The 23,918-nt window shown below is 43.8% G+C and overlaps 1 protein-coding gene and 1 long non-coding RNA gene across 8 annotated transcripts in view; both read left to right on the forward strand.

Moving 5' to 3' along the window:
- The window catches only part of AP3B1 (adaptor related protein complex 3 subunit beta 1), a 580,418-nt gene that overhangs the window by 291,195 nt on the left and 265,305 nt on the right, over positions 1-23,918 (forward strand). For 2 of the 7 annotated variants that reach the window (XM_065550065.1, XM_065550064.1), the window contains exon 1: positions 6,095-6,447. The exons of 1 other annotated variant lie outside the window; for it this stretch is intronic. Coding sequence is in view for 4 of the 6 variants with exons in the window: in XM_065550064.1 (XP_065406136.1) it covers positions 6,317-6,447 (131 nt within the window). In the remaining 2 variants the exon portion in view is untranslated. Of the gene's footprint in view, positions 1-6,024; positions 6,448-23,918 lie in introns of those variants that run through there. 4 more of the 7 variants (XM_005288300.4, XM_065550061.1, XM_065550057.1 and 1 more) reach the window with 4 other exon arrangements.
- Positions 6,464-20,167, forward strand: LOC135972357 (uncharacterized). The gene is made up of 2 exons (XR_010588786.1): positions 6,464-10,210; positions 10,496-20,167. It is a non-coding gene; the product is annotated as an uncharacterized LOC135972357 (long non-coding RNA).

Below are 23,918 nucleotides of genomic sequence, written 5' to 3' on the forward strand. Positions count from 1 at the left end.
GACACACTCACATCCCTCACTCCCTCCCCCCCCCCAGGAGCTGCACCCCGGGGCTGCAGGGACATGCCGGGAGTGGTCCGGAGCGAGGCTGGGCAGGAAGCCGCCTTAGCCCCGTGCATTGCTGGTGGTGGTGGTGGCCTCTGGGGACACTCCGGGGGAGGGAAGTGGGGGCGGCAGATGGGGCCGGGAGAGAGACCTGGCCCTGAACATTGGTGGAGTCAGGCTCCCGGGCTCTGAATATTCCTGGAGCATGGGCACCATGAGCCCATATAGCTTGCCACCCCTGTTTCTTCCTCCTCCCTTTGAAAATATCTATTACTGGTCACTGGCAGAAACAGGATACTGGTTTAGAAGAACCACTGGTCTGAGCTGATCTGGGAATTCCTATCCTCCTACATTTGTCATGCCCTTTACACACTAGTCAAAGATAAACATCAGGGTCCAAGAGACTTGTGTGGGAGCACTGGATTAATAGAAGGAGGCAGGTGCACTTGTTTTTTCATGCTAAGATTACTGCATAAGGTAGAAGGCTGAATGCATTAGCTGATAATAGTTTTCTTAGGTCACAATCCTGCAGTGAACTATACACACAGTCCTGGCCTTCACTGGGACTCCACTGAAGCTCAGTCCATGTTTACACTATAAAGATTGGTCAATGCAAATTACATCAGCATACAGCCACCAAAGTTAGCATATTGTGTGCATGAATACTTGACTGCTTGAGTCAGGGCTGTGTGTACTCACTGGGAGTGCTTGTGTCACCCTGATACTTGACACCATGCAAGGCACTAAATTTAGCCGTATGGAGTGGAAATCCATCAACCTCAACAAAAAACTTGCACAGATACAGACAGACATCATCTTCCTCTCCAAATGCAAACAGATGGACATCATACCAAAAGGACTGAAGGTAAAAAATCCATTGCAATCAACATACTACACTGAGTATGGTGAGAGACTGTGCCACACACTCTCAAAGAAACTGAGGAACCACCTGATCAGCATCCTGTACAGCAGACAGGAGAAGATCAAGAATGAGCTCTCAGAACTGGAGACTCTCATACAATACCAGCCTTCTACACAAACTTCCACGTGGCTGGACTTTACAAAAATGAGACAAGCCATTTACAATGCACACTTCACTTCTCTACAGAGGAAAAAGGACTGTAAGCTATCTAAACTAATACCTGCCACTGGGGGCTATAACAATGGTACCCTCAACTCATCTAACAACATTGTCAATCTTTCCAACCACACACTTAGCCCAGCAGAAGAGTCTGTCCTATCTTGGGGACTCTTTCTGTCCCACCATCCCCACGGACATATACAGTTCTGCGGTGATCTGGAAGCCTACTTTCGTCGTCTCCGACTCAAGGAATATTTTCAACGCACCACTGAACAGTGCACTGACCCACAGGAACCCTCCTACCAACACTACAAGAAGAAGAACTCTGCGTGGACTCCTCCTGACGGTCGAAATGACAGACTGGACCTCTACATAGAGTGTTTCCGCAGACGTGCACAGGCTGAAATTGTGGACAAACAACATCACTTGTCCCATAACCTCAGCCGTACAGAACGCAATGCCATCCACAGCCTCAGAAACAACTCTGACATTATCATCAAAGGGGCTGACAAAGGAGGTGCTGTAGTCATAATGAACAGGTCAGATTATGAACAGGAGGCTGCCAGGCAACTCTCCAAGACCACATTCTACAGGCCACTATCCTCTGATCCCACTGAGGAATACCAAAAGAAACTACACCATCTGCTCAAGAAACTCCCAGCTACAGTACGGGAACAAATCTACATGGACACACCTGCAGAACCCCGACCAGGGGTATTCTATCTGCTACCCAAGATCCATAAACCCGGAAACCCTGGACGCCCCATCATCTCAGGCATTGGCACTCTGACAGCAGGATTATCTGGCTATTTGGACTCTCTCCTCAGACCCTATGCTACCAGCACTCCCAGCTATCTTCGAGACACCACCGACTTCCTGAGGAAACTACAATGCATTGATGTTCTTCCTGAAAACACCATCCTGGCCACCATGGATGTAGAAGCACTTTACACCAATATTCCACATGAGGATGGACTACAAGCTGTCAGGAACAATATCCCTGATGAGGCCACAGCAAGCCTGGTGGCTGAGCTTTGTGACTTTGTCCTCACCCACAACCACTTCAGATTTGGGGACAACTTATACCTTCAAGTCAGTGGCACTGCTATGGGTACTCGCATGGCCCCACAGTATGCCAACATTTTTATGGCTGACTTAGAACAACGCTTCCTCAGCTCTTGTCCCCTAATGCCCCTACTCTACTTGCGCTATATTGATGACATCTTCATCATATGGACTCACGGAAAGGAGGCTCTTGAAGAATTCCACCTGGACTTCAACAATTTCCACCCCACCATCAACCTCAGCCTGGACCAGTCCACACAAGAGATCCACTTCCTGGACACTACAGTACAAATAATTGATGGTCACATAAACACCACCCTATACCGGAAACCTACTGACCGCTATACGTACCTACATGCCTCCAGCTTCCATACAAGACACATCACACGATCCATTGTCTACAGCCAAGCCCTAAGATACAACCGAATTTGCTCCCGCAGACAGAGACAAACACCTACAAGATCTTTATCAAGCATTCGTAAAACTACAATACCCACCTGGGGAAGTGAGGAAACAGATTGACAGAGCAAGACGGGTACCCAGAAATCACCTACTGCAGGACAGGCCCAACAAGGACAATAACAGAACACCACTGGCCATCACATACAGCCCCCAGCTAAAACCTCTCCAGCGCATTATCCACGATCTACAACCTATCTTGGAAAATGATCCCTCACTCTCACAGACCTTGGGAGGCAGGCCAGTCCTCGCTTACAGACAACCCCCCAACCTGAAGCAAATACTCACCAGCAACTACACACCACACCACAGAAACACCAACCCAGGAACCTATCCCTGTAGCAAACCTCGTTGCCTACTCTGTCCCCATATCTACTCTGGCAACAGCATCAGAGGACCCAACCACATCAGCCACACCATCAGGGGCTCATTCACCTGCACATCCACTAATGTCATATATGCCATCATGTGCCAGCAATGCCCCTCTGCCATGTACATTGGCTAAACCGGACAGTCCCTCCGCAAAAGAATAAATGGACACAAATCGGACATCAGGAATGGTAACATACATAAGCCAGTAAGTGAACACTTCAATCTCCCTGGTCATTCTATTACAGATTTAAAAGTCACTATCATTGAACAAAAAAACTTCAGAAACAGACTTCAAAGAGAAACAGCAGAACTAAAATTCATTTGCAAATTCAACACCATTAATCTGGGCTTGAATAGGGACTGGGAGTGGCTGGCTCACTACAGAAGCAGCTTTTCCTCTCCTGGAATTGACACGTCCTCATCTATTATTGGGAGTGGACTACATCCACCCTGATTGAATTGGCCCTGTCAACACTGGTTCTCCACTTGTGAAGTAACTCCCTGCTCTCCATGTGTCAGTACATAATGCCTGCATCTGTAACTTTCACTCTATGCATCCGAAGAAGTGAGGTTTTTACTCACGAAAGCTTATGCCCAAATATATCTGTTAGTCTTTAAGGTGCCACCAGACTCCTTGTTGTTTTTGCAAAGTGCAGTGCACCACAAGTAGGTATCTAGTGTGCCACCCCACACTGTTAGACACAATGCCTTTGGGGAAATTTTTGTAATGTTTTAGGGTAGAAATGAGTTGTACAGCAATCTCTGGGAGCTAGGGATCAAGTTCCCATCATGCAACTTTCTCCATCCCATAATGCCATCCATATTCTATATTGTTCATGCTTTTTAAAATAAATCCCACAAACCCACACACCACTTTTTGCTGTCCACCCTCTCTGACAGAACCGAGCTCTGCACTATTCTCATGAATGTTGCAAATACCTAACACACAATCCTCAGATATTTACAGACAAAGAACTGCAACAATGGGAGACATGATGATTTCTTCAAAGACAGGCTGCTGAGGAAACACCATGAGGAGTACTTGTGGCACCTTAGAGACTAACAAATTTATTTGGGCATAAGCTTTCGTGGGCTAGAACCCACTTCATCAGATGCATGGAGTGGAAAATACAGTAGCAGGTATAAATACACAGCACATGAAAGGGTGGGAGTTGTCTTACCAAGTGAGGGGTCAGTCTAATGAGACAATTCAATTAACAGTAGGATACCAAGGGAGGAAAAATCACTTTTGTAGTGGTAATGAGTGGCCCATTTCAAACAGTTGACAAGAAGGTGTGAGTAACAGTAGGGGGAAATTAGGTTTAGGTTTTGTAATGACCCAACACTCCCAGTCTTTATTCAAGCCTAATTTGATGGTGTCGTTTGCAAATTAATTCCAGTTCTGTAATTTCACGTTGGAGTCTGTTTTTGAATTTTTGTTGTTGAAGAATTGCCACAATTAGGTCTGTTTTTGAGTGACCAGGGAGATTGAAGTGTTCTCCTACTGGTTTTTTAATGTTATAATTCCTGATGTCAGATTTGTGTCCATTTATTCTTTTGCGTAGAGACTGTCCGGCTTGGCCAATGTACATGGCAGGGGGGTATTGCTGGCACATATCACATTGGTAGATGTACAGGTGAAAGAGCCCCGGATGGTGTGGCTGATGTGGTTAGGTCATATGATGGTGTCCCTTGAATAGATATGTGGACAGAGTTGGCACTGGGATTTGGTTCCTGGGTTGGTGTTTTTGTTGTGTGGTGTGTAGTTGCTGGTGAGTATTTGCTTCAGGTTGGAGGGCTGTCTGTAAGCGAGGACTGGCCTGTCTCCCAAGGTTTGTGAGAGTGAGGGATCGTCCATCAGGATAGGTTGTAGATCCTTGATGATGTGCTGGAGAGGTTTTAGTTGGGGGCTGTAGGTGATGGCTAATGGCATTCTGTTATTTTCTTTGTTGGGCCTGTCTTGTAGTAGGTGACTTCTGGGTACCCTTCTGGCTCTGTCCACATATCTATTCAAGGGACACCATCATAGGACCTAACCACAACATTGTATTCACCCACAAAAACGTATGCTCCAATACATCTGTTAGTCTATAAGGTGCCACAGGACTCTTAGTTGCTTTTTACAGAATGAGAGAAGCACTGGAGGAGCAAGCAGCCATCACTGTCTAGAAACCTGCAACGCAGGAATGCACAGCTCACTCATTGCAAGCCTGGGGCTTTGGAAGGCTGGTTCATTTGTAATAGAGGCTTCCAGGATGCAGTGAATGAGATTAAATTGCAAGGCCCGTGGGTTTTTACTACGAAATCGTTGTTCATACGGGGCTCACTGGTGGATCAAGGCCTAACTGAAATACAGAAGGTAACCAAACAGCACACAGGAGGAATGCAGATTCTGGGAACACCCTGGGCTAGTACTGGTACCCACGTGACGATTTCTGCTTTAAATATATTATTTTTGACCTGACTGGGTCCCTTGAAAGCTGCTGCAGGCAGACGGTAAACGGGCGCAGCAGGAGGGACCGTACAGATGGGGGCAGTGATCCCCGGCGCTCCAATCCGTACGTAATGACAGGTTTCAGAGTACCAGCCGTGTTAGTCTGTATCCGCAAAAAGAAGAACAGGAGTACTTGTGGCACCTTAGAGACTAACAAATTTATTAGAGCATAAGCTTTCGTGGACTACAGCCCACTTCATCCGAAGAAGTGGGCTGTAGTCCACGAAAGCTTATGCTCTAATAAATTTGTTAGTCTCTAAGGTGCCACAAGTACTCCTGTTCTTCTTTTTGCCAATCCGTACAGTAGCCCGGGGAGGCCATGGGGACGGTGCGGCTAGCCAAAAATAATACATTTAAGCATAAATCTTCACTTGGACCAGACTGTTCCCTTCCGCTCGGGGCCGGACGTTGCCGCGGGAAGGAGACTCCTCCCTTGTCCCCCATCACGGAGATTCCGCTTCTCCCCTCGAGGGAGAGGGAGGAGGCTGAGGGAGTCACACCACACGCTCACACGCCGCCGGGTCACGCCAACAGCTTGGGCGGAGCCTCACGCGCCGCCTCTCTTTCCTTCCGGGCCGACGGCAAATGGGTTGCCATAGTAACATTAGAACTCTGAGACTGGGAAAGTTCCGCTTCTGCAGCCCCGCCCCATCATGTGACACCCCACCCCCTTCGGCCCCAGCCGCTGCCGTTAGCTTCCGGGAAGAGTCCGGTCCGGCGTACGTGGGCGCGCGCGCGTAAGTGCCGTTCGGCAACAGGGCAACCGGCAGGTGAATAGCCGCAGCAGCAGCAGCAGCAGCATGTCCGCGAGCAGCCTTGGCTACAATGAGCAGGGCGGGGAGGCGGCGACGGAACAGGGGCAGGAGGCGACGCCCACCACAGCCCCCTCCGTCCCTGCGGCCTTCGGGCTCTTCAGCAGCGACACCAAGAAGTAAGGGAAGAGGGGAGCGTGGCGGTTGGCGGAGGGCGCTGCAGGAGGGCGTGCGAGAGTCCGGCATTGGGGCGGAGTGGGCAAGGCAGACGGTCCGGGTGGGGGCATACACTGACCGTTACCGCGCTCCTATGCCCAGCTGCGTATGTTGAATGAGACTCCGCTGGTTGACTGCCACAGACCCACTTACTTAGTACACAACTTCTAAAACAACTTCCCTGGAGAGCTGTTTGCGTGAACTAACTGCCCCAGGAAAACAAAACGATGCAAAATTAATGTACCCTGGTGGCAGGTACTGTTTTTAGAACCAGTCGCTACTTGATGGTACAGGCATTTCTATGCACGTTCTGAGTGTGATAGGTACTATCCAAAAGGGCTCTTGTAGCAAATCGGTGACTACCATTTTTTTGATTGCCGTATAAAACGTTTAGTTACTGCGTCTGTTTAAACAGTTGGTGTCTTTTGTTAATAGATAACAGAACAAAAATACACTTTAAAATTGTTTTAGTGTTAAACTGTTTTAGGTTGTAGTTCATCAGCAGTTTTGATGCTTAAAAGCTAGTGAAAGATCAGTTTCTATTTACAGGTAAATAAGCGCTCCAAAAAGTGCCAGTATTCTTACGGGGACACTTGTAGCTATGAGGTTTAAATTAGACAGCTCTATAGGTTGGTGTTAAACATAATGTGGAAGATGTTGTTTAGTTTTGCACAGCGGTTTCAGGACAAAACTGAGGAAATAGAATATCCTTGGATTTAGCATGGAGACTGTGTGTAAACATACTGGTACAGAGTGTCTGCATCCTCTTAAACAAACAAATCTGAAAGACAAGAAACACATCGCTTCCCGGCTCTTTGAGCTCTGGTCAAGTGAAAAATTCTTTAAATAGCAGTGTTCAAGAAAGACAAGGTGGGCCAGGTAATATTGTTTATTGAGTCAACCTCTGTTGTACTCCTGAGGGAGTTCTGTGCACAATATTATAGAATTGTGCAAAATTTATTTGTCAATAAATAAATGTGGAGGTCCAGCATGACAATGGGTAGCACAAACGACTGGCTGCATGCATAGGCACCAACTTCCCCTCTTTTCCCTGGGTGTGACCCCACCACTCCACCTCTTCCCCCACCCCCACTCCTCCCCTTCCATGAGGCCCCACCCCATTCCAACCCCTTGCCCAAAGTCTCCACCCCCTCCCTGCCCCTATTCCAAATCCCCGCCCCGCTGCCTCCCCTGAGTGCACCATGTTCCTGCTCTCTTCCCCCCCCCCTCCACCCGGAGTGTGCTAACGCTGCCAAACACCTGTTTGGCGGCAGCTGGGCGGAAAGTGCTGGGAGGTAGGCGGAAGAGTGGGGACGCGGTGCGCTGAGGGCGGGAGGAGGAGGTGGGGCGGAGGAGGAGGTGAGCTTGGTTGCCAGTGGGTGCAGAGCACTCACTAATTTTTCCCTGTGGGTTCTCCAGCCCCGGAGCACCCATAGAGTCGGCGCCTATGGCTGCATGGAGGTGGGACATCATCCTGCAACCCAGGACGCAGGCTTGGTGGTGAGGCTGCACCTGCACCTCACCCTGACACAACACAAGGGTCAGGCATGCCCCAGAGGTCCATGTCCTGGGTGATCTCCCATCTCTGTGCAGCCAGTGCTCCCCACTGCCACCCTGGAGCCGCCACATTTATTTATTCACAAATAAAACTTGCAGAATTTTAAAATATTGTGCATAGAATTTTTAATCTTTTGGTGCTGAATTTCCTCAGGAGTAGTAGGTAAAGCAACTCACCAGGGTTAGCAGCCCTGTACCAGGTGCACCAAGTGTGGGCAGGCAGGCTCAGCCCGGCAAGATTCAAGTGTGAAGGGGGTTAGTGTGGGGATATCTAGGTGTGGGGTGAATGGGTTCTGTGTGGGGCAATCTGGGTGCCGGCAGCTTAGTGGGGGATTTGTAGGCACAGGGGCTAGTTGCAGGAGGATTCTGGGTGCAGGAGCAATGGGACTCTGCAGGAGGGTCTAGGGGAAGGTGGTTGTGGCTCAGTGGAGGAGTCTAGGTGCTGGGAGTGGGGCTTGGAGATGTGGGGATCCAGGTGCAGCTGGTTGGGGCTCAGTGGGGTAGTGGTCCAGATGCGGGGGGCTCATGGGATGGTCTAGGCGCATAGGGGGTGGGGCTCATCCGCATGGGGGTTCAAGTGCAGGGGGCTCAGCGGGGGCTGGTCTGGGTGTAGGGGTGGGGGTCTGGATGCAGGGGGGAGATGCTTGGTGGGGGTCCAGATGCAGAGGAGGTGGGGCTTGACAGGCGGGGTCTGGGTATGGGGGTCCGGATGCAAGGGGGTTGGGCAGATGGAGGATTAGCTCCCCATACAGTGACCCCTCCCCTGTGGCTGAGGAGTGATGGGGGCTGGAAGTGGGGGGCTGCGGAGCTTGAGGAGGTTTCTGGGGTTGCATCTGACCTGGCCCTGGCTGCTCTGTGCAGGGGAAGTGTACTCCTTGCCCTGCCCTGCCCAGCCCAGCCGGGACTGATAGCTGAGCCCGGCGCAGGGTAGGAGCCATTAGCTGGGTTGGGGCTGGAGAGGGCTGGGTGCGGTGGGATGGGGCTCGGTGGGGGGGGCTGGATGCAGTGGACTTTGAATGCAGGGGGGAGGCTTGGCAGGGTGGGGTTTCGGGTGTGGTGGCCTCAGTGCAGGGGTTCTGGTTGTAGGAGTGTGAGTCTTGGAGGGGGGTCTGGATGCATGGGGGTTGGGCAAACGGGGGGGAATCCCCTCCGATGGTTGCTCTGGGTACCGGAAACGATGCACCCACCCTGCTGGGGAGGGGTCCATGACTGCTCTTGTGGCTTCCCTTTGCTTCCCCATCAGAAAATCAGATTTTTTTTTAATTTAATTTGGATTTTTTTTATTTAAATCAGATTTTTTTGATAGGTTGTTTCCTCAAAAAGCATTTTATCTAAAGATAGTTTGAATTAAGGTACATTATAGGTCAAAGATCTCTCACCGTGGAATAGGGATTATAAATTCTAGTTCTATAGTATGAGACAATATATTCATGTAATGTTTAAGAAAAGTTTTGAAAATGAGTTCTAATAGTTCATGGATTAGGGACCCAATCTTATGGGGTTCCAGGAGCTTCTGTATAGATTATTTAGATTAATCTTTCTATCTACCCAATGGGACTCAGTGCTCAGTCTAGAAGATACCATCAGAGATGCTTAGTTTTGCAGTTCTCAAACTGTGGATTTGTGTCTCCAGAAATAACATGCTTGATAAGAGCAAAAGTGTTTTTAAATAAATAATATATAGAGGTGAGAAACAACAGACCTCAACCCCCTTGTCCGTCTGCAAATTTGTGTACACAGTCAATCCCTTACCGCTCTCTAAAAGTGCAAAGTTTCAAAAAGTTAAATGAACAGAAGATTGTTGTGGGTGAAATAGATCCGGACAAGGAGAAGAACTCTGGAGTTAAATGTGAGAAGCATATTCCAGAAGTCCTGAGGTCTTTCTGAGTGTAGCCTTCATTGATTTGAGATCTACCATACCATTCTCTCACTAGAAGGGAAAACCTATAATGGCAGCCGGCCGTAAAAGAGACTCAGTTTGGGAATATTTTAATGAAGTTCCTCTACCTGTGGGTAAGACAGGCATGTGTGCAAAATGTAAACAGTGCAACAAAGAAATGCAAGGCCTGGTTGCCCGAATGAAACAACATCATGAGAAGTGTTCCTTCTCAGGAGGAAGCTGCATTGAAGATGATGAAAGGAACATGTCTGAACATGCAGGATCTTCAGGTTGGTAAACTTTTTTTATTTCATACTTTCTTAAGGACTGCCTGTCTTCCTTCTGGACTTTTCTTGAATTCTCATGTTTGAGCAGAAAATGTAGTTGTTACTCTATGGCACTATCATTTTAGATGCAGTTGTGATAAAAAATAAATAGCTGAAATAGGCAGATCTTCCTCTTACAATTTCACCTTTAAAGTAGTACTGAGTGTCAGTGAATGCAATGAGTAGTATGAGATACTAAATGAGCAGTATGGTAATAATTAAATAACTGCATTGACTTATTTTGTTTAGGAGAATCCATCTTCAACATACAGGATTCTGAAGATTATCCACCTTCAAGATCACCATCGCTTTCTATAGTTTGAGTTATCTGCCATTGCTAGTGTTTCAGTCACATCATGTATGTCACATGGCCACAGTATATCACCTGTAGCAAAAAGAAAAAAAAATCCCCATCATCCAGAAACAACCATAGATAAGTTTGTGATAAGAACCAGCAGATTACAAAAAAGAGGTAATTGATAAAAAAATTGCCCAGTTTGTTTATGCAACAAACTCTCCTTTCCGCATGATTGAGAACCCACACTTCATTAACATGGTTCAGTCATTAAGACCAGGATACAGTCCACCCACCAGAGCAGATGTCGCAGGCCAAATTGCTGGGTAAAACGTATGAAAGAGAAATTGATCAGTGTGCAAAAGGTCTAGGGTGAAATTGTTAACCTGAGTCTTGATGGGTGGTCAAGATTCTGTTGTATATGCTTGTGTGACAACAGAAGAAGGGAATGTCATCCTTACAGAAACACTTGATACATCAGGAAATACACACACGGCAGAATACTTACAAGAAGTAGCAGTAAAAATTTATAACAATCTGTGGAAAAAAAATTCAAATATCTCGTACGCAGCTTGGTCACATACAATGCTGCAAATGTATCCAAGATGAGAAGAAATTATTTAGAAGAGAGTGAAGAGAGTCCCAGGCTAATAACATATGGTTGCAGTGCTCATTTGATACACCTCCTAGCCAAAGACTTCATTGTTCCAGAAATAAAGGCTAATGTTGTCGAAATTACAAAATACTTCCGTAACGACCACTTTGCAGCAGCTGCTCTGAAAAAGTGGGAGGAACCAAGCTAACTATCCTACAAGACGTGTGCTGGAACTCAGTAGTGGATTGTTTTGAGCACTATATCAAGAACTGGCCTAATCTGATGAAGTTTGTGAACAAAATTGTGAAAAAATAGATGGCACGGTCACAGCCAAAGTTTTCAAGATTGGGCTTAAGAGAAATACTGAACACATGCTGAGTACCCTGAAGCCTATTTCTGTAGCCTTGAACAAAATGCAGGGGAATAACTGTTTTATTGCTGATGCTGTTGAAATTTGGAATGAACTGAGTGAGATCTTAAAGAGAGAAATATGTAGTGACAGAGTTAAATTACAAGCACTAAAAAAAAACAACAAATGGGACAAGCAATATCTCCAGCTCATTTTCTTGCAAATATTCTCAATACTCGGTACCAGGATCAAACCTAAACTACTGAAGAAGAGGAGTTGGCTATGACATGGACATCCAGCAATCATCCCAACTATAATAAACTTCAGAGTTAAGGGTGAACCATTCAAGAAATATGTATTTGCTGATGATGTTTTAAAGAAAGTCACACCAGTGAACTGGTGGAAGTCACTTAAGCACTTGGATTCAGAGACTGTTGAAGTGATAATCTCACTTTTAACAGCAGTAGTTTCTGCCGATGTAGAAAGAAAAAGCAGGAAAGCTTGTTTTTCTTTTCCAGATTATGAACGAACAGGAAAATGAAGGTGAAGATGACTGAGTTAGTGCAGAAACCAATATTTTAAGTTTCTCATATTGACCTGGCTGACATAGTCGATTTAATTTTTTTTAAAATATTTCATTTAACTATTTTAGTTAAAAACAATTTTAACAAAAACAAACCTGATTTTTAAAAAACGCCAGTGTGTAACTAAATTAAAAAACGCATATGCTTGTTTTGTTAAAATATTATGTTTGCTATTGAAGAAAAAAATCCAGAACACATAACATTGTTGTTTTAGTTAAATAAAACGATTTAAATGTCTTTCTGGTGGTGATCTCCTCCTAATACAGCATGACAAGAAAATCCTCCAAATAGTAATGATTAACCTGTTGAACTGGAGATATTTCTGAAGTCATTTGGAAGGTGAACTATCTGCTTCATTTACCTTTGGTAAATGAAATAACCAAACAATCATTCATTTTCTGATATAGCTGTAAAACGAATCTGAAAAGTTTTCAAAATAAATCACTTTAAAAATGTATAGTGTGTACCTTCTAAAAATGAAACCTACATCTCTCTGAGTTGTGAAGAATATGTGTTATAACAACCAACCAGATTGCACTTTTATGTAGAAATCCATGTTAAATAGAGTCTTCCTGACTAGTGATTTAAGTCATGATTTAAATCAAATCCACCCTGATTCTGTGCTTTTGCTGTGGCTAAGAATTCCCCCAAGGGTACTGTTGGTGAGAGAGGCAAGCTTTTGAACCATACAGAGCTCTTCAACAAGCTATTCAAGCTAAAAGGATATCCGTCAGGAAAATGGAAATCCAATCGTATCAAAACCAATGGAAATTAATGTAAATTATGGTCTTGTTTACACTAGAAATTTCAGACCTGAAGAAGAGCTCTGTAGAGCTCACGAGCTTGTCTCTTTCGCAAACTGAAGTTTGTGTAAGGAAACCTCACCACCTTGTTTCTAGAAAATTCAGTTATTTGTGTGTGCTTCAGTTGATTGTTTTGCACGAGTAATGAGTGCACCCATGCTACCAAACGTAAACTGATATCAACTATAAAACAATTCATTTGGGGTTTCTATCATTTTTGAGAATTGTTATCTTTGTGATAATTTCCTTAGCTAGAAGACCTTCTTAGTTTGCCAAATGAGTCATTTTTCTGTTTCCCCTGCCATTTCTCCCCCCATTTCTTTTAGCCATGATTCCTGCTGAACTGACCTACTTCCATGCACACACATTAACTGCACCTTTACCCAGCTTCCCCACCACAAATTCTCTTAGCTCTTGTTCTGTAACTCCTCAGCTGGTGTGCCACAGGTGGATCAGTGGCTGGGGCTGTAATAATAATAGCTAGCTCTTCTACAGTGATTTTTTTATCTGTAGCTCTCAAAAGCACTTTACAAAGGAGGTAAGTATCAATTTCCCCCCCTAAGAGATATGTTTCAGTAATTACTGGCCATCAACCAGTTTTTAGGCTTGAAATTAGTTGAAGGTTTCTAACTATCGGAGTGAAGTTCTGGAACAGCCTTCCAGTTTTCCCCTCGGTCAGATTGGCAGACCCTGTTGTTTTTTGTTGTTGTTGTTTTTTTGCCTTCCTCTGCAGCATGGGGCATGGGTCACTTGCAGGTTTAAACTAATGTAAATGGTGGATACTCTGTAACTCGAAGTCTTTAAATTTTGATTTGAGGACTTCAGTAATTTAGCTAAAGGTTATGGGTGTATTACCGAAGTGGGTGGGTGAGGTTCTATGGGTTGCAATGTGCAGGAGGTCAGACTTAGATGATCATGATGGTCCCTTCTGGCCTTAAAGTCTGAGTACATACAAGAATTAATTCTAAGAAGTCCTATGGTCTATATTATACTGGGGGTTAGACAAGATAATCACAGTGGTACTTCCAAGTCTAAAAAACTGTGAATCTCTGAATTCTCATTCTGGGGAAACAGACAGTGAAATAACTTGCCCAAGTTCATGCGGTAGGCTAGTGGCAGAGCCAGGAAAAGAAACCAGGCTTGCTGAGTCCTGTATACATATGTGGTGTGTGTAATTATAAATAAACATGCAAAAGTTAGGATAATTGAAGAGCTCCTGGAGTGTGTGTGTGTCTGATCTTACCGCTTAGATTCCCTCTGAAATCTCTAAACATCACAAAGGGAGAGGAAGATGTGGTAACTGAAGGGCTTGAAGAGCAAGCAACCTCTTCCTTTTTTTTTTAGAGCAAGATTTGCAACCAGCAAACTTAGGGCTAGTTTATGTATGTAGTTCTCCTGAATAAATAACTCCATGTGTGGACACAATAAGGGATAACTCCATGTTTAGACAAGCCATTAGTGGCTAGCGTGAGGAGTTCCAGTACTGGTGATGTGGAGAAGTACCTGGGGGAAATGGGGAGTGGGGGGGGACAGCAGGTACATCTGAGCTGGTGATCTACAGCTGACTTCCACTGAGGACCCATGGATTTTGGACTTTAGTAAATTAAAAAACAAACAAACAAAAAGCCAAAACTACCTCCTTGAATATGGTTAGACGACATGAGTATTTAATTGTCAAGAACAATTTTGGTGGTGGTGCTTAATAGGTCAGTTGTAGGATGTTTTCATGCATCCCTTGGCAAATCATTCAAAAGGGTGATACCAGAAGCTTTTTCTTATTTGCCCCTGGTTTTGGAGAGGGAGGGTGGCTGTCTCCTCCACCCCTTATGCAGAACGCCAGTAAGAATAGTTGGGAAGAGAGTCTGGTGTTTGAATTTAATTCTGTACAGATTGCCTGGTCAGACCATTTGAAATTGTTTTGCTAGAAAAACAACAAGGAGTCCGGTGGCACCTTAAAGACTAACAGATTTATTTGGGCGTAAGCTTTTACCCACAAAAGCTTATGCCCAAATAAATCTGTCAGTCTTTAAGGTGTCACCGGACACCTTGTTGTTTTTGTGGCTACAGATTAACACGGCTACCCCCGATACTTGTTTTGCTAGAGATGTTATAGATAATTCCCAGGTCCAAGTTGATTCTCGTTGCAGTGAATGGATGGAAGTAATATGTGCGCCCTTGGTATTCAACTCTGGTGGTGGCACAAGGGCTTTGTATTGAGAATTGAATTGGAATTCCTCTCTGGGAGGATTGATTTAAATCGCTAACTTCAATCTGGTTTTGCATTTGTAGTTTCTAGGGTATTTTTATATTTAGGAAAAAAAAAGGTTGATTCTCATGGGCAACCCACTAAACCATTTTGATAGCCACTAAAATATAGCCTTTTCACTCAGTTTGATGTTTCTTTTTATTAACCTGAAACTAAATCCATAGACATTTGTTCAAGCAATTATATAGCTTAATTTACATTTACTCAGATTCTTAAATTTTTATTATGTTAGAAAATGGTGAATGATGCATTTCTTATTTACTAGATTTATTTATTTTTCTTTGACTTGTATCAAGCTGGACATGGATGGAAATTGAAATTCAAAGTGCACAAAAACTAGCATTTAAATTTGTATTAAACAAAGCTACCTTTAATTTGCTGGAGATAGATAGATATAGATGGGGAAAAAAGTTTGTCAAAACATGTTTTGCGTTTAAAAGGTTGATGTATTAAAGGAAGTACAGTAGACCACCATTTTATCCGACTCTCCCTTAACTGGCACTCGGCTCTCCATATTTACAGAACACCCAGGACTCCAAGATCTGAAGCGGGTGATCTCTCCTGTGGCTGGTAGATGGCACTGCCGCATCACATTTCCCCATTTTCTGGGGTGTCTGGAGTTTTGATTATCTGATCTAGTCTTAGTCCCAATTAGACTGTATAAATGGGGTTCTATTGTATCTGTATTTAGTGAATAGAAATTATTATTCCTGGTTGCTACAGGTATGTCTACACTTAAAAAGCTACAGCTGTGCCCCTGTAGTGCTTCAGTGTGGACACTCACTGCCGTGAGGGGAGGAGTTCTCCCGTCAGTATAGTTAATCCACCTCCCTGAAAGGTGGTAGCTAGGTCAACAGAAGAACTCTTTTGTTGACCTCGCACTGTCAACGCAGAGGGTTAGGTTGGCATAGGTACGTCTCTCGGGTGTAGATTTTTGACTACACCAATGTATGCTTTCAGTGTAGACCAGAGCTATGTCTTTCAAGATTTTAAAACTAGTAGATTTCATCCTCCAACATTTTTATTCATAGATTGGAAAAGGAAAACAAACTTTCCTGGTTTAACTCCTAGTTGGTTTTTTATCTTTGAATGAACTAGTCATTGAACTCAACTAGTTGAATAAACTGAAATGAAGAAAATATCCTCTGTATTTGCAGTAGAGGCCACTGCTATCAAAAGGTGGCTTGACTTTCTCTAAAACTTCGGCAGCAAATGTATTTCTTAATATTATTGTTTTAATTTAAATTATTTTAGTGGATTATAGCAATTTAGGCCTTAACATAGGTAGTCATACTTTCAAATTTAATTTTAAATGTTTTTTTAAATAAACCTGTATTTAATTTAAATAAAACCTTGATTTTTTTTTTTATTATATATCTGTTTATCTGTCCTGATTCCTCTTTATGGAGCCCTATTTGTAATCCAGGTGGAGAATGGCATACATTTTTTTTTTTTTTTTTTTTTTTTTTTTTTTTTTTAAATAAAAACACTGTAGGTATGGTCATTAGCTTAGTGATATAGGAGTGAGCATAGATCTTCTGTTTGCTTTTTTAAAATACGGAGAATTTTTTACTGGAGACTACAAAGTGACTGTCATTTGTTCTTGGGATGCAATCTGCAGATCTTCCCCTGACTTTTTGAGATGCTATAATAACTCCATAGTTACAGTTGGACATTTGTACTTAACTCTGAGATTAAGGGTGGGATTTCCAGAAGTGCTTAGTGTTGTCCTTTGTCCTAACTGCTCCTGTTTGTAAAGCTCCACCAGACTTCAGTGGAAGTGTAGTTAAGACAGGATTTTCAAGAGCGCACAGCACTATCTTCAGTCTTTGTCTGTTTAGATTATCGTGGCGTAAACTTGGAGACTTTCTTCTTGGACTGCAGAGACAGCCTGAAACATCCTCACAGATAGGCATTACTTGTCCTCCGTCATCTCAATGGATTGTTAACTCTGAAGCCTAAAACTAGCTGTTTAAACATCAATTTCTTAATTAACGGTTTTGCTACTGATCATTTTAGCAGAAACATCCAGCTAATGTGCTTATCCTATAAACTGCCTCTCAAATATCCCTGGGTGCCAAAAGTCCCAGATGTTCTTGGCCCATTTGTTCAAACTTCCAGTTTTCCTTCTGGCAACTTTTTAATGATGGACTTACAAATTATCAGTACAGAAATCTGCTACAAACAATGTGTGGTCTCACAGGTAATGATATTGGCTTCCATAAGTATAAATATTAGCATATTAATTAGTATGGCTTATTAGCTGTGAACTGGAAAAAATACTCTCCTTATTCCTAGTACTTGGCATATTAGAATTTGGCAACGTGGTGTGAATGGAGAGACTAATACATCAAATTTTAAACTAAGTTCTAACTGATGACGTTTATAATAGAATAGTGGGGGTGGTTTATTAGTGTAATTTTTATGATGCATAGAGGGCAGGATGAGTGACTTCTTAAGCAGCTGTATGCAGTTATCACAAAGGACTTCTTTTTGGGAGGTATATGCTAGAGATCTCATTCTGCTACTAGTAAAAGATTGTTGGGGTTCTTAGAAGATCTATACATTTTTAACTCTCAGTCTTGCACCCAATTCAGGGTAATTCTATTTCAGATCTCTTTCTGACAGATATATTAATCACTGAACTAAAAATTAGTTATCTTGGTACAAGAGATCACAAGCTGAGTATATTCATCATGTACAAGCAGTACAGTTGTAACCAGTAATATTATACACAAAATTACATTAAAAAGTTAAGATTGTAAAGTTAAGCATTCAAAAGGTAGGAAATTCCAGTATTTACATTGCCTTTATCATCTTAGTTCAGCTCTCCAATGTATGTTGTAATAGTCTTTTAATTACATTATTGCATACTATTTTATTTTTTCACAGGACACCAGCTTCATTCAGTGGACAAGAGTGATGGTACTTACCAAATGACAAGCTATTCAATATTTTGTTTTCTCCTTGTTGTTCAGTGTCCTCATGCCTTATTTACTATACCGTTTTCAAACCCTGCTCTGAATACAGAATTATTAATTTCTTCAGTGGTTTTTCTGTGGCATTCATCAGCATAGTATCTGAGTGGTTTACAAACACTAAAATTCATTTTCACAAAACACTGAGACATGGGGATCTTATCCTTTTTTTTTTTACAGATTGGGATCTGAGGCAAAGAGAGAGATTAAGGCCAGAAGTATCCACTAATTCTGAGTTCCCAATTTGAGATGCCCAAGACTTGGCTTTCAGAGTACTTAGTATTATAAAGCATTTCTAAGTGCTATACACATCCGGCACTGATTTCAGTTGCAGCTGCGAGTACTCATCCCCTTTGCAAGTTGGACACCCAGAAAACACAATTAGTGAACAGCTTTGAAAAACTTGGCTTAAGTGCCTAGCATCACAAAGGAACGCTAGGCAGAGATGGGGAGAGAACCTCGTTCTCCAGGGCAGCATTGAGAGCAGCCTTAACAATCCTTTCTCTTCCAATTCCCAGCCTTATTCACTACACACCTTTCAACATTGGCAACAAATGAGGCAAGGGTCCTATAGAAAACAGCTTCCACTACACAATCCTGATTCATCCCCAGAACATGCTCCATCCTGTGCACTGAATGATGCAAGGGTCCTGTGGGGAAAAAAGTATGTGATCATGTAATCAAAGACTATCATGGTGCATACTCACAAAAGGGCCAAATGAAGGTTGCCTTCCCTCCCCAAATTCCTGGGGAAGGGATGGATTCAGTCTAAGATTAGAAGGGGGGATTCCTCAGTTCTCATCTTTTAGTGTTTCTGCCCGCAGAGGTTGAAAATACTTCAGAGATGGCCAGTAGGGATCAGAGGAGAGCAGAGTGATGTGCATTGCCTTCATGGGTAAACATGTCACATCAACAATATTGCCAGCCCTTTCACTTCAAGAGTTTGTGAGAGTTTGGATTTCTGGTTCCTATTTTGGTGATGTGGTGTTCATGTCGTAAGACTGCTGTGCTTGCCTCTTAAGTGGTGGAGTTTGGTAGGGAGAATCAAAAAGTTCTGTATCAAAGATCCATGTAGTTGCATGAATATTCAGCGAAAAATATAAGAAAGGAGTGAGATTTAACATTGCTCTTATTAATTATTAAAGTTGTGTGTATTAGTTATGTTAGGAAAGCAGTTATTTTATACATATTTGTTTGCCTCGGCTAAAGATAATTCTGAGCCATAGCTTTTGCAGCAAATGTTTGTGTTTAGAGAGGCGAAGGGAAAGTCTTAGAATGGGAGAGATCATTCTGACTAAAATTGGAATGTACAGTGCCCCTTTTTCACCTTTCTTCTGTATTGATTGAACCCAAACCGAAGAGGAGAGAAATATAATCAATCTATTCAGTATGCATTGCTTCTAACAAATCTTCTGATTACTTGAATCAACCCAACCATATCAAGAACACAGAGGTGAATGGCAGGGCTTGTTCATCTTAGGGTAGAAACAGGATCAGAAAGAAATGGCTCTGATTCCTTTAGAATGGAAAATTGGCTTAATATGTGAGTAGTAGTGATAGAGATCCTAATGACCAAAGTGAGTTGGCCTAGAAAGCTTTGGCTTGATTAGGTCAGTTAAATAAAATGTCTTATTGGAAAAGACATGGAAATAATTTCTGCAGTATAGTGATATGCTATTTTGCTGCAAACTTAGCAAAAAAATTCATAACTAACCATAATGAGACTGTAGTATGCTATGCTTCAGTACTATACTTCTATGGTGAGGGCAAAAGAGCTGAACCAATCCTTGTTTTCTCCTTTAGCATCGGGAGGAAATATTGCCAATATAGTGCTGTAGAATGAACATGTATGCATGTCCTAAAATACAGGTCCTGCCTCATCAAGCTATTTGCAGCCCAACAGATGAAACATCACTATCAACAAATCTGTTCTCATCACATTGCTAAAATACATATTTTGCATGTATGCAATAAATACTATAAAATTTAATATGATTTGGTTCCTGGAAACTGCATGTTTGTAGCAATAAAACTTGTACTGAAATATTTAACCAAATGTCAAATTTTACAGGCAAACCATATGAAGAACATAAGTATTGAGGGTACGTCTATACTTACCTCTGGGTCCGGCGGTAAGCAATCGATCTTCTGGGATCGATTTATCACGTCTTGTCTAGATGCGATAAATCGATCCCGGATCGATCCCGGAAGTGCTCGCCGTCGACGCCGGTACTCCTGCTCCGTGAGTGGAGTACGCGGAGTTGACGGGGAAGCCTGCCTGCTGCGTATGGACCCAAGGTAAGTTCGAACTAAGATAGTTCGACTTCAGCTACGTGAATAACGTAGCTGAAGTTGCGTATCTTAGTTCGAAGTGGGGGGGGTTAGTGTGGACCAGCCCTTACTGATAGATAGGTATAGTATTTAAGCATTTCAACTGATGGTAAAATTTATAACAAGCATTTACAACTTTAGTAATTCGCATCTTTAAACTAGAATTGCCAGACAAAATGCATTTTAATTTATTAGGATCCTTTTCCTGCAGTTCTGGCTTATGTATGCTGCTGAGCTATTCATCAGGAAAGTTGGCTGGACTGCAAAACTGTTTTCTTCCCTCCCCCCCACCCTCCTTGAAATTTGCCATAGCCTTGTGCAGAGAGCTGATCTAACGTGGGGATTTCATTAAGATTCTTATTTCTCTATGCAGAAGATTAATCCAAATTCATCAAATCTAAAAACTTGCTTTCAACAGCTGCCAAAGGTGTTTTTGGAGTTTTTAAATTATTTGAGTTTTGATTTGACATCTTTTAACTAGTCATGGAAAGCTTGTAGAGACTGCCATTTATGGAATTCTTTAAGGGGGAGTACACCCCTAATATTCAAACTTGATGCATATACTGGTTCACTAGCAAATCTAGATTCATGCCCATCTGTTAGAGTGGCACGATGCCCACTAATATGGTGGTATGCCAGTTTCTGTTGGGTCTGTGAGCCAGCAAAGATAAATGGTTTGGCTGGAATGTATCCTATAATATAGGTACTGAATTCTAAGCTGAGTCTACAGCAGTGGTCTCCAAACTTTTTTACGCTCAAGATCACTTTTTGAATTTAAGGGCAATCCAGGATCTACCCTTCCCCGAAGCCCCGCCCTGCTCATTCCATCACCCCCTCTCTCAATCACTTGCTCTCCCCCACCCTCACTCACTTTCAGGGGCACGGGTTTGGGAGGGGATGCTCTGGGCTGAGCTTGGGACAGGGGGTTGGGATGCAGGAGAGGGTGAGGGGTGCAAGCTCTGGGAGAGAGTTTGGGTGCAGGAGGGGGCTCCGGGCTGGGGCAGAGTGATGGGGTATGGGCTGGGATGGGCAGAGTGTTGGGATACAGGAGGGGGCACGGGGTGCTGGCTCTGGGAGGGGCTCAGAGCTGGGGCAGGGGTTCAGGGTGCACGAGGGGGCATGGGGTACTGGCTTTGGGAGGGAGGGGGATTGGGGCATGGGCTCCCGTGGGCGCTTACCTTGGGCGGCTCCCGGTCGGCGGCTCAGCAGAGCTAAGGCAGGCTTCCTGCCTGCTCCAGCCCAACACTGCTTCCGGAAGGGGCCATCGTGCCCCTGCAGCACCTGGAGGGGGCACATAGCTCCGTGCGCTGCCCCTCTCTGCAGGCATCGCCCCCGCAGCTCCCTTTGGTCACAGTTCCCCATTCCAGGCCAATGGGATCTACGGGGGTGGTGCTTGTAGGCAGGAGCAGTGCACAGAAACTCCTTCCCCTCCCCTCAGGCCACGGGGGCGTGTTGGCCATTTCCATGAGTGGCGTAGGGCCCGGACAGGCAGGGAGCCTGCCTTAGCGGCAGCCCCCACTACACCACCAGAGATCGTGATCAACTGGGAAAGTCTCCAGGATTGATCAGTCAATCGCGATCGACTGGTTGGTGACCACTGGTACACAGTCTGTACTGTGAACCACATACTAGGTACCTCAATATCAACTAAAAGTAACATATGCATTCCCTTGGTGATTTACATGTCACGCTTGCTCGGTTTGCTATTCAAAGCAGCCCTTTATTTTATTTCAGGTATGTGGACTCTTTTTTTTTTTTTTTTTTTTTTTTTTTTGTTATCTATGCGGCATCAACTTGTCTTATGCAGATGGAGCTGTATTGCTCTGGCTTCATACATCATTGCCATCAGCAGCCAGTGAGCGGAAAACAAGTTCCAGTTCACAATTATTATCGTTGGTGATGATGTATGGAAAGCTTAGGTGGCAGCTTGATTTTCATAAAACCAGGGCTGACCCGTAAGCTAAAAGTAGCACAGACTGGGTTTGACTCGCTAACCACCATAGCACAAGCTAGAAACCAATGGGGGGGAGGGATAGCTCAGTTGTTTGAACATTGGCCTGCTAAGCCCAGGGTTGTGAGTTCAATCCTCAAGGGGGTCATTTAGTGTGTGGGGGCAAAAATCTGTCTGGGGATTGGACCTGCTTTGAGCAGGGGGTTGGACTAGATGACCTCCTGTGGTCCCTTCCAAGCCTGACATTCTATGATTCTATACAAAAATGAGTGGCAATTGTTGCAAGGTTTGATCTATCACAACTGAAAATAAATAATAACTTGATGTCAAGAAAGGTACAGTGGATGCATCATCTTTCTTTTCTTTCTTAACTGGCATGTGTCAGTGTGAAGGCCATCATCTATTGATGTGATCCTCTCTAATGCAACCCTTTTAGTAGTTTCTCCAAAAAGGTCCTTTGTTTAGTTTACAATATATTTCTGGCTGTTTATTATTATTACCTGTTGCCACAGCTGTCAATTGGCTGCGTGTATGTTGTACCAGTTCTGTGCAGGTAACTGACGCTGTGGACCTGGATTGAACTGTCCAAGAAGACCACAGATTCAGTTCACCAGCAAAGGCGCTTGGCCAGGTTTTTTGTCGTCAAAGCATGGTAATAGCACCCCATAGACTCTCTAGGGATACTAAGACATGTATGCTCATTACAGTGGACCTACTCAGTGAATGGTGGGACTTCGTCCCCGCCCTTCCCTTCCCTCCTCCCTTCCCCCCAGCCCGACAAAGTGTTTAGGCGAGGCATCCCAACATTTATAGATTGAGACAAAGAATTTGAGATAAACAACTTGCGTATCACCTTACATGTTTCATGACGTTTGTTACCTCCCCTTGTACCTTTCTCCTGATGTTTCAGACAAAATATCACTATTCATCTCTTCAATCAAACCATCTTATTTTGTGCTAGTTTGGGGAGTTCTTGTGCTAGTCTGCTGGAATGTGTTTACGTATTCAGTGTGTTTTAGCAATGCTAGCAATACTAGTTCAGAGTTCATGTACTGGACAGTAAACTTGCTGGCAAGCATCTGCTTTTTAACAGGGCCTGACTTTTGCTTATAGCCTTACTTTTGCTAACTTTGCTTTATATCAGCAAGGCCTTTTTAGTTCAGGCCTGAGGCCTAATACCAGACCCCTTGTACCAGGCCTCATATCTCAGGCTCTTTTTACTACAGTTGTCAGTAAGAACTCGGTCTTATGGACATTTGGGAGGCACTAAAATGTCTTTCCATAACATGCTATTGCAACAAAGTTTGCAGAGGTGAAGGAATAAGTACTTGTAATTCTGCTTCTCTGAAGACATCCTTTGAGTGTATTACTGTTTTAGGGTCTCATCTCTTTAGTGTGAGACACGGCAGAACTCCCTTGGCATTCAAAGATTTTTGGCTCTTTGAGGCACCAGTAATTCATCTCCATTCTGAAATGAACTACCAATACCTCAGTGTGCTCTAGAACATGCCACTTTGTTG

The sequence above is a fragment of the Chrysemys picta genome, chromosome 6, assembly GCF_011386835.1.
Source record: "Chrysemys picta bellii isolate R12L10 chromosome 6, ASM1138683v2, whole genome shotgun sequence".
Taxonomy (NCBI): domain Eukaryota; kingdom Metazoa; phylum Chordata; order Testudines; family Emydidae; genus Chrysemys; species Chrysemys picta.